This window comes from Anopheles maculipalpis, chromosome 2RL, assembly GCF_943734695.1.
Source record: "Anopheles maculipalpis chromosome 2RL, idAnoMacuDA_375_x, whole genome shotgun sequence".
Lineage (NCBI taxonomy): Eukaryota > Metazoa > Arthropoda > Insecta > Diptera > Culicidae > Anopheles > Anopheles maculipalpis.
The window spans coordinates 64,103,088-64,118,525 of NC_064871.1; the positions used below are offsets into that span (position 1 = coordinate 64,103,088).

A 15,438-nucleotide genomic window follows, 5' to 3' on the forward strand; every position below is an offset into this window, starting at 1 on the left:
AGATATGAAAGAGAGTGCAAAAAATCGCACGAATGAGGAATAAGGCCTAAGACATGATGAACAGGAAGTTTCTTTTTTTTTGATAGTTTTTAGAGCGATTTAAATGGTTAAACAATAACTTACATTTTAGCAATTTTGATTCTAACCGCTCAAGGTTACATCTTTTTGCAGAAAATGGAAGTTATCCTTATCAGTTAAACATCAAATCGTTTGTAAAACGATTGTAGAATGAAATATATAAAGGAGGAATTTGCTAAAACATAGCTCTTTATCTGTCAAAGTTATGTTTGTGTGATAATTTTAATATACACCCAGATACACAATTTAATGATAAATTTTTAACACGTGAGTAGAAGGTAATTTAAAATTTAAATGTTGCTTGTAACGGTTTCAATTGTTCTATTTTATTTTAAAATCTGCAACAAGAAAAATGTTCTTCGCAGCAAAATGTGGCATAAACAAATAGGTGCTGCCCTCGATACCTTTAAGCTAGCAGTGAGTAATGTGCAACGATATTTTGAAGATGAGCAGCGTTTGACTTTGACGTGAGAACAGCTGGTGAAAATGTATGCATCGCCGCCACCATCAGCTGTCGGCTCTAACTAAATTAGGCCATTGATTATTGATCGTCCCCCGGTGGCAACCGGATGGAGGCTGTATGCAAAGGCTGTACCGGACTTTCAATGAAGCTTTTTGCTGGTTGGCTGTTGCGAGAGCTTGTTGGAATGATTCAATTTCAGTAACTTCATTATTAATTCAGCCTTTGTACTGTCAGGCGTACGGTAGAATTGATATTGACACGCAGAAAGCGCTTGAAGGCTTGTGGATAAATTTAAACCGGCGATAGTGCTTAAAGATGGTACAATGAACCAAATGGATATGGGAAGTGCAATGGTATTTTCTTCCTTTTTGATGTGTTCTTGTACATGCAACAAAAATAGCGATTTCAGCTTTGAGATTTTGAGATTTTTTGACAGTTTCGCATCGACTTTTTTTTTTTTTTTTTTTTTTTTTTTTTTACAGCTAGAAATTTCCCGTGGCCTATACAGTAGATATATGATATGATTTTATTTATTCAAACAATACATAATTGTTTGGATTTTGAACTACAATGAAAATAAAACTACACGAGAAGGCAGTTTTTTCTAAGCAAAAAAAAGTTGCAACCTTAGTTTTATGGTACTAATTATAAATTTCTAATAACCATACATTAGATGAGTCAAATGAGACACACAAGAAAACGAAATGTAACGTAATAACGATAAATTCGTACTCAGAGGGAACTATCGTTTGAGACAAATAATTTTTCTTAATTGTGGAGCTCACTCAATAATCTTGGTATATAGTTTAGAAGACCTTTTATTTATCAGTAGCTTAAATCCTGCGTAGCCAGGACTGTGAATATGCTACAGTTCGCTTGCCTAAGTATGTACACGGAAGGACTCTAGATTAAGGCTACCTTATACTGCAAAAGCGTTTAAAGTCTTTACTTTTTTCCTGGCTTAACGACCTCCAGGGCTATGCCGGCCATAGAATTACTTACTATGCTTATTGTTACCACGTAACAGGGTAATAATTCCTCACTACGAGACGAAACGGTTGGGAATTGAATCCGGGTCCTGCTGTGTGAAGTCTGATGCTACTGTAGTAACTTCCGCTCACTCTATGGTATGGTTCTTCGCTTCTTCGCTTAACGACCTTTTAGGCCAAGCCAAACATCTCATGGCTTACCAGACTTGCTAATATCACTTACGCAGTTGGATAGTAAAGCCCCACTGCGGAGGAACAGCGTCGTTCAAATTTAAGCCTGGTCCAACCGCGTCGTGACTATTGTCACTGTGGAGACTTCCACCGCTTAGTGTGGTTATAGTTACAAAACGTATCAAAAGTAGTAGTTTGTAAATCGAATGCAAAGATGGTCTTATTCTATAGTCCATAACTAAAGTTGTCTACTTTAAGGGTTGATTATCTAATTTCGTGGAGTAAGTAAGTACACTAAGCTACTATCGGGCTTGGAGTCCTAACCTACCTCCTCGTTAGCATAAAAAAAGGATAATTGATGAAGAAAATAAACTGCTTTCAACAGTGTAAGAAAAACTGCTATTACTCAAAAAGTTTCCAAATTGTTTTTCTCAAAAAAATCAAAATTAAATTGTTTTCTTTTTTATTTCGTTACGTGTCTGTAGACCAATAGAAATAAGTTAACATGTCTAAACTATGCAACATGACACCGGTAATGGACAAACGTGATCGTCTGCTGTAAGCACGAAGTTAGAGCGTCAACACAACATAGATAGTTGACTCCATGTCAACCCAACGCGGGATATGAAATGCCCATAAGGATCATTAAAAAAAAATTCAGATCTTTGAGCGGCCCTATTAAGTGCGGTACCTCGAAACCGACCAGTGACAACACTTGGTAGAAGCGGTGACTGCGAGAGGAAATGCATTTTTGGATCGATAAACGTTCACAAGCGTGTGGTTTCGGCAGGGCCCGGGTAGCAGCATCTTTGTCGGGCGGGGGAGGTCTAGGGTTTGGCCATCCGCGACGCGTGCCTCGGAAATCAATGGTCACTCCAATACATCGGTTTCAAACGGTCGACTGTAGTCGGCCACATGCTCATCGCCAACAGCAGTCGCAGCAGCAGCAGCAACAACCGCATCATCAACTGCAATCGAATCCGTCTGTCCCAGGGGCACATTATTCGTCGACCCAGAGTCAACAGTCCTCAGCACATCAGCACCAGCCACAGACGCAGCATCCACATCAATCGCATGCAAGCTCGCAACAGCAACAACATCATCATCACCATCCACATCACCCGCATCACAATCAACCCACCACACAGCAGTCATCACAGTCGGGCAATCAACAGCAGCAACAGGTGCATCAGGTGCAGTTGCACCTCAGCGGTCAGTATAGCTCGCAGAGCAACATACTGCCTGCACCAACGCCTTATTCGCAGCCGAGTCCAAACTTACAGCAGAGCTCGTCGCCGAATGCTCTGAATTATCACGTACCTGTGTCGATGAATCACATTTACAGGTGAGCAGAGAGTAGCAGCGGCGAAGCAAATGATTTACTCCGGTTCTATAAATACCTCCATTTTCTTTGGCCATTTTCATTGCTGTCCAACGCCTAAAGTGCATCAACACAATCATCTGGAGCTGAGATAGAAGGCATTAGCAATGTTGGGCAGCACATACAACCGCATGTTGGCCATGACGCACAATTGTTACCGGCGCACCTGAAATGTGGCATGTGGGCTTCGTTAGCTCTTGCAACAGTGTTTGTAGCTGGTGCAAAATTTTACTTCGATCATCAGGTAATGTTTTGCATTTATTTTACGGTTTTATTGCTTCAACAATTTCTTACAGCCATACCTATAATCATCCTTATCTCACAGGGTACCGGTTTGGAGGTGTTAATATTCTGCGCATTTTCGGCCACATTCTTTTTGGCGGCCTGTACCGTATCGCTTTGGAGACGCCCACGAGACATCCAGATCACTGGCAACAATATGATATCGGAAACGATTTCCAACGCAGAACAAAGTTCGCTACAGGTGAGCGTTTATATTTTGGTATTTTTTGTTTTTTGTTTTACTAGAAGAACAGTTCCATTATTCCTCGTGTATTTGTTGTTTCGTTTTAGAATAATCCAGAATTTCTCAGCAGTAATCCTTCACCATTGCTGAATGGAAGTGCCGGAAGTGGTCCGCTTGGGGGAATTGTGCCAGGAAGCCTTCAGCAGGCATCGTTGGCAAGCATAGTGGCACCACCACCACCGTACCATATAGCGATCCTTCTGCCCGATACCTCGAAGGAAGCGGAAGAAACCCCTCCACCATCGTACGATAAGGTAGTGATTTAAATAATAATCGCCTATTAATGCCGCTTGGAGAGGAAGGTACTGCTGTACAAAATGAACTTGCACACCTATACAGTTCCCTTGATAGTAATACAAAGTCTACACTAATATGAAATGGTCCAGCACACGTGAACGCAGCTAGCTGGCAACGAACGAAGGAAGACAGGTGCCATAGTGTACTCGAATACGTCTAATTATTGCTCGTTAGGTTTAGCCGATAGTTATTTTTTACTTGATAAACTGAAAAGACACATGAGCAAAGCCATGCATGGGCCCACGGAGATATATACAGCGATAGAAAACAGTTCAACTGCTCAAATCGTGCTACAAGACGTATGAAGGGAATGTGGTCCAGCAAAAAAAAAAAAACAGGAGTATGATTAATTTAATTAAAAAACGGAGCAATGGCAGAGTCATTCAAACACTAATTGTACTAGTTTTGCGAATAAATCAAGCCTAACAGCATTCGTTCACGCTAGTGGACAAAAGCGGGAAAAATAGGAGATAATTATTTTTATCACGCGAAACATTACACGAAGATTCTTTGAGAGTAGCGTAAAACAACGGTAGTACTGATATGTCCAGCTATTAGAAAAGCGTGAATTATTATTACTATTGTACAGTAAGACGAACACAAAAGTATTAAGCGGTATTCTCTTTATTTATACTAAAGATTGATCGAGCAGTATGTTTTAATAAAACTTTACCGACAGCATCCGGATTGGATTGTATAGTTTCGATTAGCAGTGCGCTTTGGAAATCACCTTTGGCACTGGACTTTATATTGTACGTTACACTGCCCATAGGTTGGATCGAATGCGAGTCCGGGTGGACATTCGCGATCGGTGGCAACTCCCATGAAACATTGTACAAACTTTTGACAGTTACCATCGATGCCTAGATTTATGAACCCAGTGGCCGGACATTTAATGCATCCTGCTTTGCTCGGGTAGTCACATAACTGCTTCTCAAAGTTAAAATGGTATCCTGAAGGACATACGAGCGGTGCGGCGCTACGATTCACGCAAGCAATATAGTAATCGCATCGTTTTGCGTCTGGTAGGAACGTGTTGTTTTTGATATTGGCACAATTTTGAGCACTTCCGATCGTTACACACAGCAATATGCAGCCAAATATGAATGCTGTTTCTAGAAATAAATTATAACAGTAAGGTACATTTCTACGCCCTTACGCAGATTGTCGAACCTACTGTTCATGGTCTTGTTTTCGGGCTGAAGAAATGTTAAGTAAATAGTGAACTGAAAGGAAAGTAGGTACTGCGAGCCGTATTTATGCCTTTTGCGGAAAATAAATTATGAACCACTCACATTTGATGTAATCTGCTGTGGTGATAAAAAATTCTAGAAAAATGCGATACCGATACCGATACATACCAACATCGTAGCGATAATGGTAGCAAATAGAAGTACGCCCTCAATAGGAATCGGATGCACGTTATCAAACTCGAACGCGTTGATAAAATGATTGCTTGCGGTCAGATTCGTGCCCGCTGTTTAGGGAGGAACTTTCTTATTGGGATTTTTGTTTTTTGGGAAAGTTGCATCAGATAGCTGTGATAATTATTGTAGTTTTCTTTTTTTTGCCGTATCACTTAATTCCTGACTGGCAGATTTCAATCATTTTGATTAAAATAACTAAAAGAAGTGAGAAAACTCTTAGGATCCTTGTCTCCCACTTCCTTAGTGGTCATCTAGCTGGCTAAGGGCCAGTATCTTCCCATCTTCTATAAGCGAATCTAGTTCCTGACGTACATTTATGGAATACACACAAACAATCGTCACAAAACCACGGTTTTGACATTAACGAGGCGTAATCCAAAAATATGGTAAATCCAACAGCAGCCCTGCTTTCCAAACACTGATTTATGTAGCGGTGATATAAAAATAGGAATATACAATTCCTTTAAAGTCATTCTAAATTTGGGTTCTGAGGTCAAAACGCTTCCCGGTGGAGAGGCGACAACAGTATTGGCCTTCGCACACAGGAATCAAATCCCAGCAGGACCGTTCCACCGTAGTGCGGACTATCCAAATACGTGGTATCAGCAAGGGTAATAAGCTAACAGACAGCCAACTACAGTTGGCTTTGCCTTGATTTGGTGCTCACGGCGGCGCAACATTAAGCCTGCAGTGAGTATCATCGAGGAATGGATGTGAGGTGTCAAGCTCGAACAAGCGCATGAAAATAATGCAGATATTCGCGCATTATATCGTTCGCGCACTTATTTGACTCCGCTGTGCATCGCCAGACACTAAAGGCGTTCTTCAGGAAGTTGACTAAACTGCAGTGTGCAGTACATTTCGCACGTCATCTCACGATACGTGCTGCGTAGTTGCAGTTATGATCCCTCTCCCTTAAGCTGATAGAATAGGAATACTGCTCAGAACGCATGTTTGTCAGGGAGACACTTGAACGTATCTTGCTGGTATGCCCGAGGTTTGCTGCCGCCCGCCACCGCATGAACAGCGAAGTCGGCAATGTAGTGACCGTGGAAAACTTCACTACATTAATATGTTCCAGCGACAGGAATTAGGTCGTCATTGCCGAGATAATAAGGTCGATCTTGTCTCACCTGCAATAAAGGCCAGCAAGAATCGACAGGCGCAGGGTACATATTGAGACCGGTCCAGGTGCTCAATCAGATATCAGTCGGAGCAACCGTCTCATTAGCGGTAACTCATGCTTTAGCTAGTACTTCTTTGGAGGAGCGTGCTATCGCTACAGGCACTCGATCACCGTTGAGTCCTCATTAGCTCTTTGAGTTACCTGCGGTGATTGTAAACCTAAGACGCCGGAATACCCTAGCCAAGTAGTGATAGTGCGGCGCCGAGGCGTTTCCTTCGGGAGGTAAAACGTCTAAACCTTACATTTCTGATGTAATACCCTAGTTGGCAACCTGCAAATGTTCGGTGAAGGCTCATGGAGGGTTTAGTCACATGGAGTACAAACCTGGCAGTAGACTCATGGAGTACAAACCTGGCAGTACCCAGGAGATGGTCTCCGCCACAGGCGGAGTGGGGTCTCTGGTTTCAGATTTACTACATGATTTTAAAAATAAGCCACCAGATGGCCGGCGTGACCGTGTAAGGTCGTTAAGTCAAGAAAAGGAAATCAAAACTCAGCACCGACTACAATACAGATTTTGAGTAACTAGCAACGGTGCTGGACACCTCGAAATCTGACAATACCTTCCTAGTCGCGTTTGAAGAAACATGAAGAAAAATGTTACGATGCTCTTGCAGTTGTTTGATTTTGAATGAAAATCTGGTTTTTTAATTCATAGTACTTTATTCACATCAAGTTACGGGAACTGCGAATAGCAAGAATAATTCGACCTAGTTGTACTAATTCGGTAACTTACATAGTTTCAGATTTTGTAATTTATCGGGTAATTTCACAGGACACAAAATCCGGCAGATTGCACTGACTTCGCTCAGGGTCAAAGAAAAGTCCTGTCGGACACTGTCGTATCCAAAGCCGTCCATTAAGGCAACGGTAGTACACATCACACAGCGTAGGGTGAGCTATTTTGTTTAGTTCATTTTCTTCTGTGCACTGCTCTATGACTGCTTCTGGTGGAGGAGGAAGTCGGTCGGGCTGTTATCGTAAGATAGAGTCGTTGCAGTTAGATTGGAGAAGAAGGTATACCGATTGCGTCATTATAATACTTACTTCACACGGATTTTCCACATCGTCAACTATGCACCATTCGTTTGCAGCTTCAAATATCGTACCCGGTGCACAGAAGCGCTCGACGGTTACATTGCCAATGCATATGTAGTATCTGAAACGGATTCGAAATAATCAGTGTGTAATTTGTGATTGACGAATTGTGTTTGTCATTCATAAGCTAAAGCGATAGAAATAGCGATGGATCACATCCAATCTTTGGACCTCAGCTCGTGATAATGGATTGCAGCATAGGAAAAGAACGGCCCCTTAGGTGAGGCGCTTAGCGATCGTTTACTATGCTAACTGCGAAATCCGTCACTGCTCATACTTCACTTACCTTTGGCATGAGTTTAAGCTTGCTAATGTTGCTTGATTTCCATCAGGATTGTTCTGACAAACAAAGTCTAAACATTCCGCATGATCGGGTGTATCGCAGACGAAAAGGCTAGGATTGAAGTGTAACCCGGCTGGACACATGTCTGTAGCTATAAGTTCCCTATTTTCACAAACAACGGACATGGTACAGTCGCCTGGGTATGCCAACTCGACTAACTCATCTGACGGTTGCGCTGCACAAAGTGCTGCCAAATCCACCCCTTCTTCAACAGTGGTAGTTTCTACGGCTGCCGTGGTAGTTTCATCTTCCGTAGTATCTGTCTCAGTTGTCGTTGTACTATCTGGATCGTTCGTTGTCGGTGCTTCTTCTGTGCTCGTTGTAATATCTGGATCGTTCGTTGTCGGTGCTTCTTCTGTGCTCGTGGTAATATCTGGTTCATTCGTTGTTGTTGATTCTTCCGGGGTCGTTGTCGTTGTTATATCTGGATTTTCCGTTGTTGTTTCACAAGGTTGTGGCTCGATTTGACAATCCACGTTTGCTTCAGGTTCACAACGTTGCGTGTCAGGGTTGTAGTATAATCCTTCCTGACAACACATTAGAATACCGATGCCATTAAAGCATGAGATGAACACACTGCAGTCAATTTCACTTGGTTCCATAGTCCACTCGAATGTAGGAGTGCCTTGGCAAGGCATGGTAGCGATTTCGTCTGGGTAGCATTGTCTTGTTTCTGGACAACTGTGGACAACGTTGACCACAACAATCAATGCTATGAGCAGCTTTTCAAACACACTGAACTTTCCAGAGAACATGTTGTTCGATTACTACTAAACGCACAACTAAACCAAACCACCTCTTACTGCCTGTCGAATATTTGGATACATCAGTAACGCGAAACGGCATTCGTTCACTGATAAGCGTCAATGAACGTTCGAAAATTCCATTCACTGACGCCTTTATCTTATCCATGGATTAACACAATTCATTGCCATTGAAACGAAAATCCCTGGCACTGAGCTCATGTGCACCTGCGTAAGACCTCCAACGTGAAATGGGAAGGGTATTTCCTTCCGCCACAGCCATGGCCATATTGGTGTACAATATGAGATTATTGATAATCGTTTTGAAAAAAAAAAAGAGTTTTTACCAACTTTGCAAACAGAGTGAAACAAAAACGCAAAATATAATTTATCATGTGACGGATTTGATTGATACGAAGATTAATGACTGATGTGTTTAAAAGCCGTGCATTGAAATACTCCCGAGCGTACCGATTGCCGATCATTTCCAACGGTCAATTTCGTCGACAGACTATTGAGTGCTACGTGGTTCGGTATTCGAGTGACTTTTACTTCCAGACTGGTATCATGAATCGCTTGTGGCTGACCGTAGTATTGGTCGTGATATGTTTGTTGGAAGAAACGGTGTCCAATAATAATCGCTGTGTAGGAGTAGCGGACGGCGTGTTTGTAAATGATTTTACCGCTTGTAATGCCTTCTTCACATGTTTCCGTGGCGAAGCGTTTCCTGGTACATGTCCCGATAACTTTGTCTTCAACGAAGAAGCACAGTTGTGCGATCATCCGTGGAATGTAAAGTGCTTGATTTGCCCTCCGTCAGAGGATCTCGTACCAACGTTTGTGCCAATCGAAGGCGAGTGCTCGTTTTACACACTCTGCATACAAGGAATTGGTACGCTTCGCGAATGTGCAAATGGACTCCTGTTCGATAGTGTGCAAAACTCTTGCGATCTAGCAGAAAATGTCGATTGTGAAACAGGCATTTGTCCTAATAACGTGAATCCCGCTATTCCGACATCGGTACCACATCCAACGGACTGTTCAAAATATTACATTTGCCTCAATAACAACGCTGAGGAACGTCAATGTGCTCCAACGCTCCTGTTCAATCCTGAGACAAGGTTTTGCGATTTGGAAGAAAATGTTGAATGTGTAAGTACAGCTACGTAGTGAAGCTAGTAAAGTATTGTGAAAAAGCATTCTTTAAATGAAAATCCATATTGCTTGCATTGATTTTTTACAACTAACAGGAAGAGGGAGTGCCTTCGCCTTCTTCGTGCCCACCGACTGGAATTCATCTCATCGGCAATCCTGCAGATTGTGTTTCTTATTTCGTTTGTCTAAACGGAGAGCAGAGTACCGTAGCTACGAATTGTGCTGCTGGCCTAATCTTCGACATAACCGATTCTGTATGCCGTCCTGCTAATGAAGATTCTCGCTGTGCCAATGGAATGGACCCTATGCCACCAACTCCGCCTGTTGCACCTGTATTTGGTACCAACTAAACGTAAAAGATTTGAATTTGCACGCATGATACTTTTTAAATATTATGGAGTATACCAATAAACAAATATTTTTGTATTATTTTTTTTCTTTACCATAACAAAATGAAAATATTGTAGGTCTGGTCAGCCACAAGATAGTTGCTGTACTTTTAAAGTCAACATAAAGAGTGATTAGCTACATATGTAATGATAAGAATGTGTATGTTCGAATAAAAGTGATATACCACGCGAATTGTTGTGATTTTGGGTAGAGTGCTTGGTACAGAGAGAAAAGGAGTCTCAAAGTAGCAAGCTAAGGAGCCTAGGATGAAGAGTTTCTAAACAAGAGCCCAGTACAGAGGGCTCCTCATCGCAATCGCGTAGTATGAGGCCTCGTTACCACGACCACAGCATTTTTTTTAATCAAATTTCACCCCACGTAGCAATAGAGTTCCTTAGCCCCTTACTCCCCAGACTTGAACCCTTTCGAATACAAGTGACGGATTTAATGGTACGCAGACTGAGCGGACGCGGGACTGATAATCCCAAAGAACCACCCCCCGGTCAGCAGATTCATTGTGATATGGGTCTTCAACTTACACTCCGCTTATGGCCTCCTAAATCCACCTCTGACTCATCCACTTAGACCAGACCAGACCAGATAGACCATACAATTTCCTATCACCGCTTTCATGATGACCAGATGCTGGGCTATTCAGCTTATAGAGACTTTGAGTTTCTATTGAAAGTTACCCCTTTACCTTCCCTTTGGATGTTGGCGCCGCAGTTATATACTTATCCTTGTTTGCTCTCGAAAAGATATTAACTCGTCCGACCCAAGCAAAGCTGGAGACTTTCAGGCAGCCCTAAGATTCGGGAGAAGTTTCTCTTTTTGGCCTCCCTACGGATATTGATCCCGCACTACCCGCATGTAGCATAGTCGGGTTTTTGAGATTGGAATCGTTGCAACTATGTCTATCACCAGATCAAACACCGAACAACAGACACTCAACAAACACCAACTACCATCGATCAAACAAACCTCATGAAAGGTAATACGTCGCGAACACCTGCATAAGACCGAATGTCATTTTTTTTATAGAACCAATGCTCTGGCCGCTCTGGAACACGAAACGAAAGATCTCCAAAGCCAGTTCCTGCCAACTTGATACCAATTAGGCCGCCATTCTTTCCATTCACAAACTGCATCGGATCCGTCCTAATACATGTCTGCGCCCCAATCATTTGGTTCTCCCCACGAGTGTACCGTTAAACCTGCCGCTAGATTAATTACAGCTGCAGTGCAGACGCGAATGGTGTACGGAAACCCAGCTGGCCCCATGTGACAACCCTCCAAAATGTGACTGGTGGAGATTCGCTCACCAAAGTTTTAAAGGGTTAGGACGACATGATCTACTCCTTTGTTCATGTAGTTGACCTACAATCATGAAAATTTGTAGTTGGAAACAGCAGCTTTTATTCACCGATGGTCCTAAATGACAGATTTCCCAAATAATGATATAAACTATCAAAAAGATTTCTGGATGACCTATGAAAATTATCATCTGTACAAAGGGACGGCCTGATCGTTCAAGGTCCAGATTAAGCCATGTTTAGCTTGGATTTCGAGAGGAGAAGCATTTTTAACTCACGTAGGACGACATTTTGAGTGTAAAGTTTTCAATGATTTTTTAAAAATATTTTAAATAAGTATTTTTGACATTTAGCAATACTTCTTGGCCGTCCTACATGAATAAAAAAAGAAAGAAAAATTATTTGTTGTTATTGGATGTCAAAAAGCCTCTGAAAAAGTCTTGCACCCACTGAATCATAAAAAAACTCCCGTCCACTATTTTTTTTCCAGTGCTCTCTGATGGGCGATACGGACCAGCTTGTGAATTACTGAATCGAGACGATCTTTTTTCTACGATTTCCAGGATTTCGAAAAAAAACTTTTATCATGTACCTAAAAAATGGCTCAATAATCTCAATCATAGACGCCACATTTAATTATTCAGTGATCGTCCTACTATTCTATATTTTTGGAACCAGCCACACACGATCGAAACAGACCGAAACAAAACATCAAATTTGGCACTAAATAAAGCTCTTCCCTGGTTGTACTGCAAAAGAAGAAATTATTTTTCGATTTTTTTTGGATATTATTAACCACACTACTGTACTTTATGGTGAAATAATTTTTTTGAAAGGTCTGATTGTTTCGTTCAAACCCGCAAGAACAGCGAAACTAAGCGAAACAGTCAAAGAAGCGTTACACTTTGATGTTTCGTTTCGGTCTGTTTCGGTCGTGTGTGGCCCTGGCCTTAGAAACCAACAGCAAAATTGTGAAAATATAAAGATAAATCCAACCAAGCAAAAATTACAAACTGTACTTAGTTGCCGTTATGAAAATCAGTTCTCAAACCCCACGAGGTGTCTGCCACCATTGAATAAGTAATTTAAAAACTGACTCATTTAACACAACAAAATTTCCATTCATCTGTACTTTGGAATTTGTCCTTATGAGTCAACGAATCGCGCGAGCGCGGTGGAACTAAAATAGATTGATGGAACCTAGATGACATTCCCGAACAAAAACAATCAAAAACGTCACGCATTGTGTTAAGTAATATGGGCATGGTACATGGCATATGTACATTTTGTGCAATCACCGTCCTACTAACACGCTTGATATTCATGCCAGATGGTACCAAAGTGCAGCGTAAGGATTATTGGACAGTTTTCAAGGGGCAAGTACCGGTGTGTTTGATTAACTGTTGATAAGATAGTCGATTAACAATGGATACAGGAAATGCTACCCAAGGATAGGGGTGAAGTTTATCCGTGTCACCCTGGATGGTATCTCTGTAAGCATCGGTGCTGATTTTGACACTGATTTGCAAAACGCAACTGGTCATGATTTGAAATTTGTATAAAAGTAGGATGGTCCAGGGTAGAAGTCATTAGTAGCATTGGTGCTTTGATTTGTTTCGTGTCGTTACAGAAATAGACTTTATACAAAAATGCTGAAGATGCGTTACCATGTGTCGGTAGTGTACACGATCTTGTTAACCTTTGTTATCGTCACTAGTGCACAGCGTGACCCATGTCTGGGTATACCTGACGGAATGTTTGTCAACGATTTCACTAGCTGCGACGGTTATTTCTTGTGTCTCGGTGGTGTTCCAACGCAAGCCACGTGTCCGCCCGGATTTTACTTCAACGAAGCACAGCAATTGTGCGATTTTCCGCAAAATGTTTTCTGTCACGTGTGTAACCAGCAGACCGGTGTACAGCTGTTCCCGCATCCGACGAGTTGCGAACAGTTTATCACCTGCTCGAATGGAATTTCGTTCGTGGGAAATTGCAAGTCCGGAGAAACGTATGATGTAGCGCTGCAAGCGTGCAAAAGTGAATTTCGTGTTGATTGTGAACGGCTTCGCTGTCCAGATGTCGACAATCCAAATATGGTCGTCTTTATTCCGGGCATCCAGTCATGTGATGAGTACTTCATATGTCAGGCTGGGTCTCCGATACAGCGATTCTGCGCACCGGGATTACATTGGAATCGAGAAGCTGAACGATGTGACTTTCCCGAGCTAGCTCAATGTCCGTAAGTATTTTGCTAAAGAAACTATGTGTGAGTTTAAAGAATACATATATTATAATTGAATGTATATTGTTGCTATTTACAGGTTATAGAAAGTTAATGTACAGATGGCAGGACTAACTACCCAGTTACCCAGGGTAAAACTTGGCCTGGGAAGCCAAAAATGGTAGGCCGGGACTACTTGAGGCCACAGTGCCAAAGAAGGAGAAGAAGAAAATTAATCTTATACTAAGTGCATTAATGAAAAATGTCAAAGGTATTATCTATACTTAGATATAAATATGTGTAAATGCTGCATGGTTATCTATAATGTTCCGTGTAACACTCTCGAAAAATAAAACATAAGAAAAATGGTTTTGAATGTAAAGAAAACTAAAATTGTGCCCACACTTAGCATTTATTTTGTTATTTATTTTTATAAATAATTGACCTGTAGTAACGATACAAAATATTTTCATCGAAACTTATGTAATTGCTTTGGATAGGAAAGATTTATATACTTCGATTCGTATATGAGTGTAGAAAAATACTCTCTTACGATGTTTAGGAATTTAAGTTGATTGAAAACACCTTATTGAAAACAGGCATTTTTTAAATAAGCGCATTTCAAATAGTATGACGTCACATAATTGAATTTCTTATCCAATAACATCCCGGGCATGGTTTGGGGCGACAGCGGTGTCGGTCTTCAAACGGTAGAACCGGGGTTCAAATCCCACCCGGACGGTCCCCTCGTAGTGTGGATTGACTCTCAAACTACGTGGTATCGGCAAGTCTAGTAAGTCATTCATTGGCTCGCGTGACCTAGAAGGTCGTTAAGCCAAGAAGAAGATCCAATAACATTCAAGTAGGAATGTGATTGAATGCGTGAAAGCAATCGAAGATCGATTTGAAGCGGATTACAGATGTAAGATTTAATTTTTGAAAAAAATGGTGAAGATTTCGCTAGATTCCAGGAATAAAAAAAAAACTCATGGAATTGAGCTTAAGATAATTTGGTAATATGAGAGATCTCCTCATCTTTGAAGTCATCTTAATCATGACTATAAATCTGAAGATAGCCAAATCCAAGGATATCAAGGTTTCTGGTCATGACAGGCGACACTAAGCGAAATATGTTCTGATTTTTCACATCATTATTCTGCTAATTTGTAATCGATCCACCGATCAGACTACATACCGTCATAATTTGAGAGCTTTATCAGCTTGTTTACGGTAGATATCAAAGTGGGCAAAAAGACTAGGTGGGCTCATAGCTTTGGCACCTTGGCCATATTGAAAGAGATCTTGACAGGAGTGGGTTCGATTGTGCTATGCACATTTTCGCTCAACACAATGGCACACCACATACGATTGAACACACATACACTGACAAACGATCGAACCCACTCCTGTCAAATTGCGTTTCATTTTTCTACAGCGTAGTAGTCAAATCGTTCGGGACGAGCCCATCTTGTCTCTTTACCCATTGTGGTAGATATGACGAGAACATTGTTTTGTAGCGCCAGCTAAATCTGGGAATAAAAAAAAGTCGGCCATGCTGTCACTCTTCGAGGACCGGCTAATCAGGTTCTGGCAATTCTGGAGAATGTAAAGGCTTTAAAGAGGAAGTCTGAAGCTGCTCTGGTAAAAAATGAAGCGT

At 41.5% G+C, this 15,438-nt stretch overlaps 4 protein-coding genes across 4 annotated transcripts in view; 2 read left to right on the forward strand and 2 right to left on the reverse strand.

Moving 5' to 3' along the window:
* Positions 1-15,438, reverse strand: part of LOC126556056 (rab11 family-interacting protein 4B) — a 314,228-nt gene that overhangs the window by 216,891 nt on the left and 81,899 nt on the right. The window lies entirely within an intron of this gene.
* Positions 2,374-3,880, forward strand: LOC126556154 (G-box-binding factor). The gene is made up of 4 exons (XM_050211376.1): positions 2,374-3,046; positions 3,146-3,326; positions 3,408-3,566; positions 3,656-3,880. The coding sequence occupies exons 1-4, from the start codon at positions 2,445-2,447 to the stop codon at positions 3,872-3,874; spliced, it is 1,161 nt and encodes a 386-aa protein (XP_050067333.1). The 5' UTR covers positions 2,374-2,444; the 3' UTR covers positions 3,875-3,880.
* Positions 7,275-8,714, reverse strand: LOC126556174 (uncharacterized). Its single transcript, XM_050211397.1, has 3 exons — positions 7,903-8,714; positions 7,566-7,677; positions 7,275-7,490 (listed from the first exon to the last, which is right to left on the reverse strand). Exons 1-3 carry the CDS (start codon positions 8,712-8,714, stop codon positions 7,275-7,277), a joined length of 1,140 nt encoding a protein of 379 aa, XP_050067354.1.
* Positions 9,270-13,803, forward strand: LOC126567364 (uncharacterized). The gene is made up of 4 exons (XM_050223588.1): positions 9,270-9,854; positions 9,953-10,196; positions 11,172-11,238; positions 13,191-13,803. Exons 1-4 carry the CDS (start codon positions 9,270-9,272, stop codon positions 13,801-13,803), a joined length of 1,509 nt encoding a protein of 502 aa, XP_050079545.1.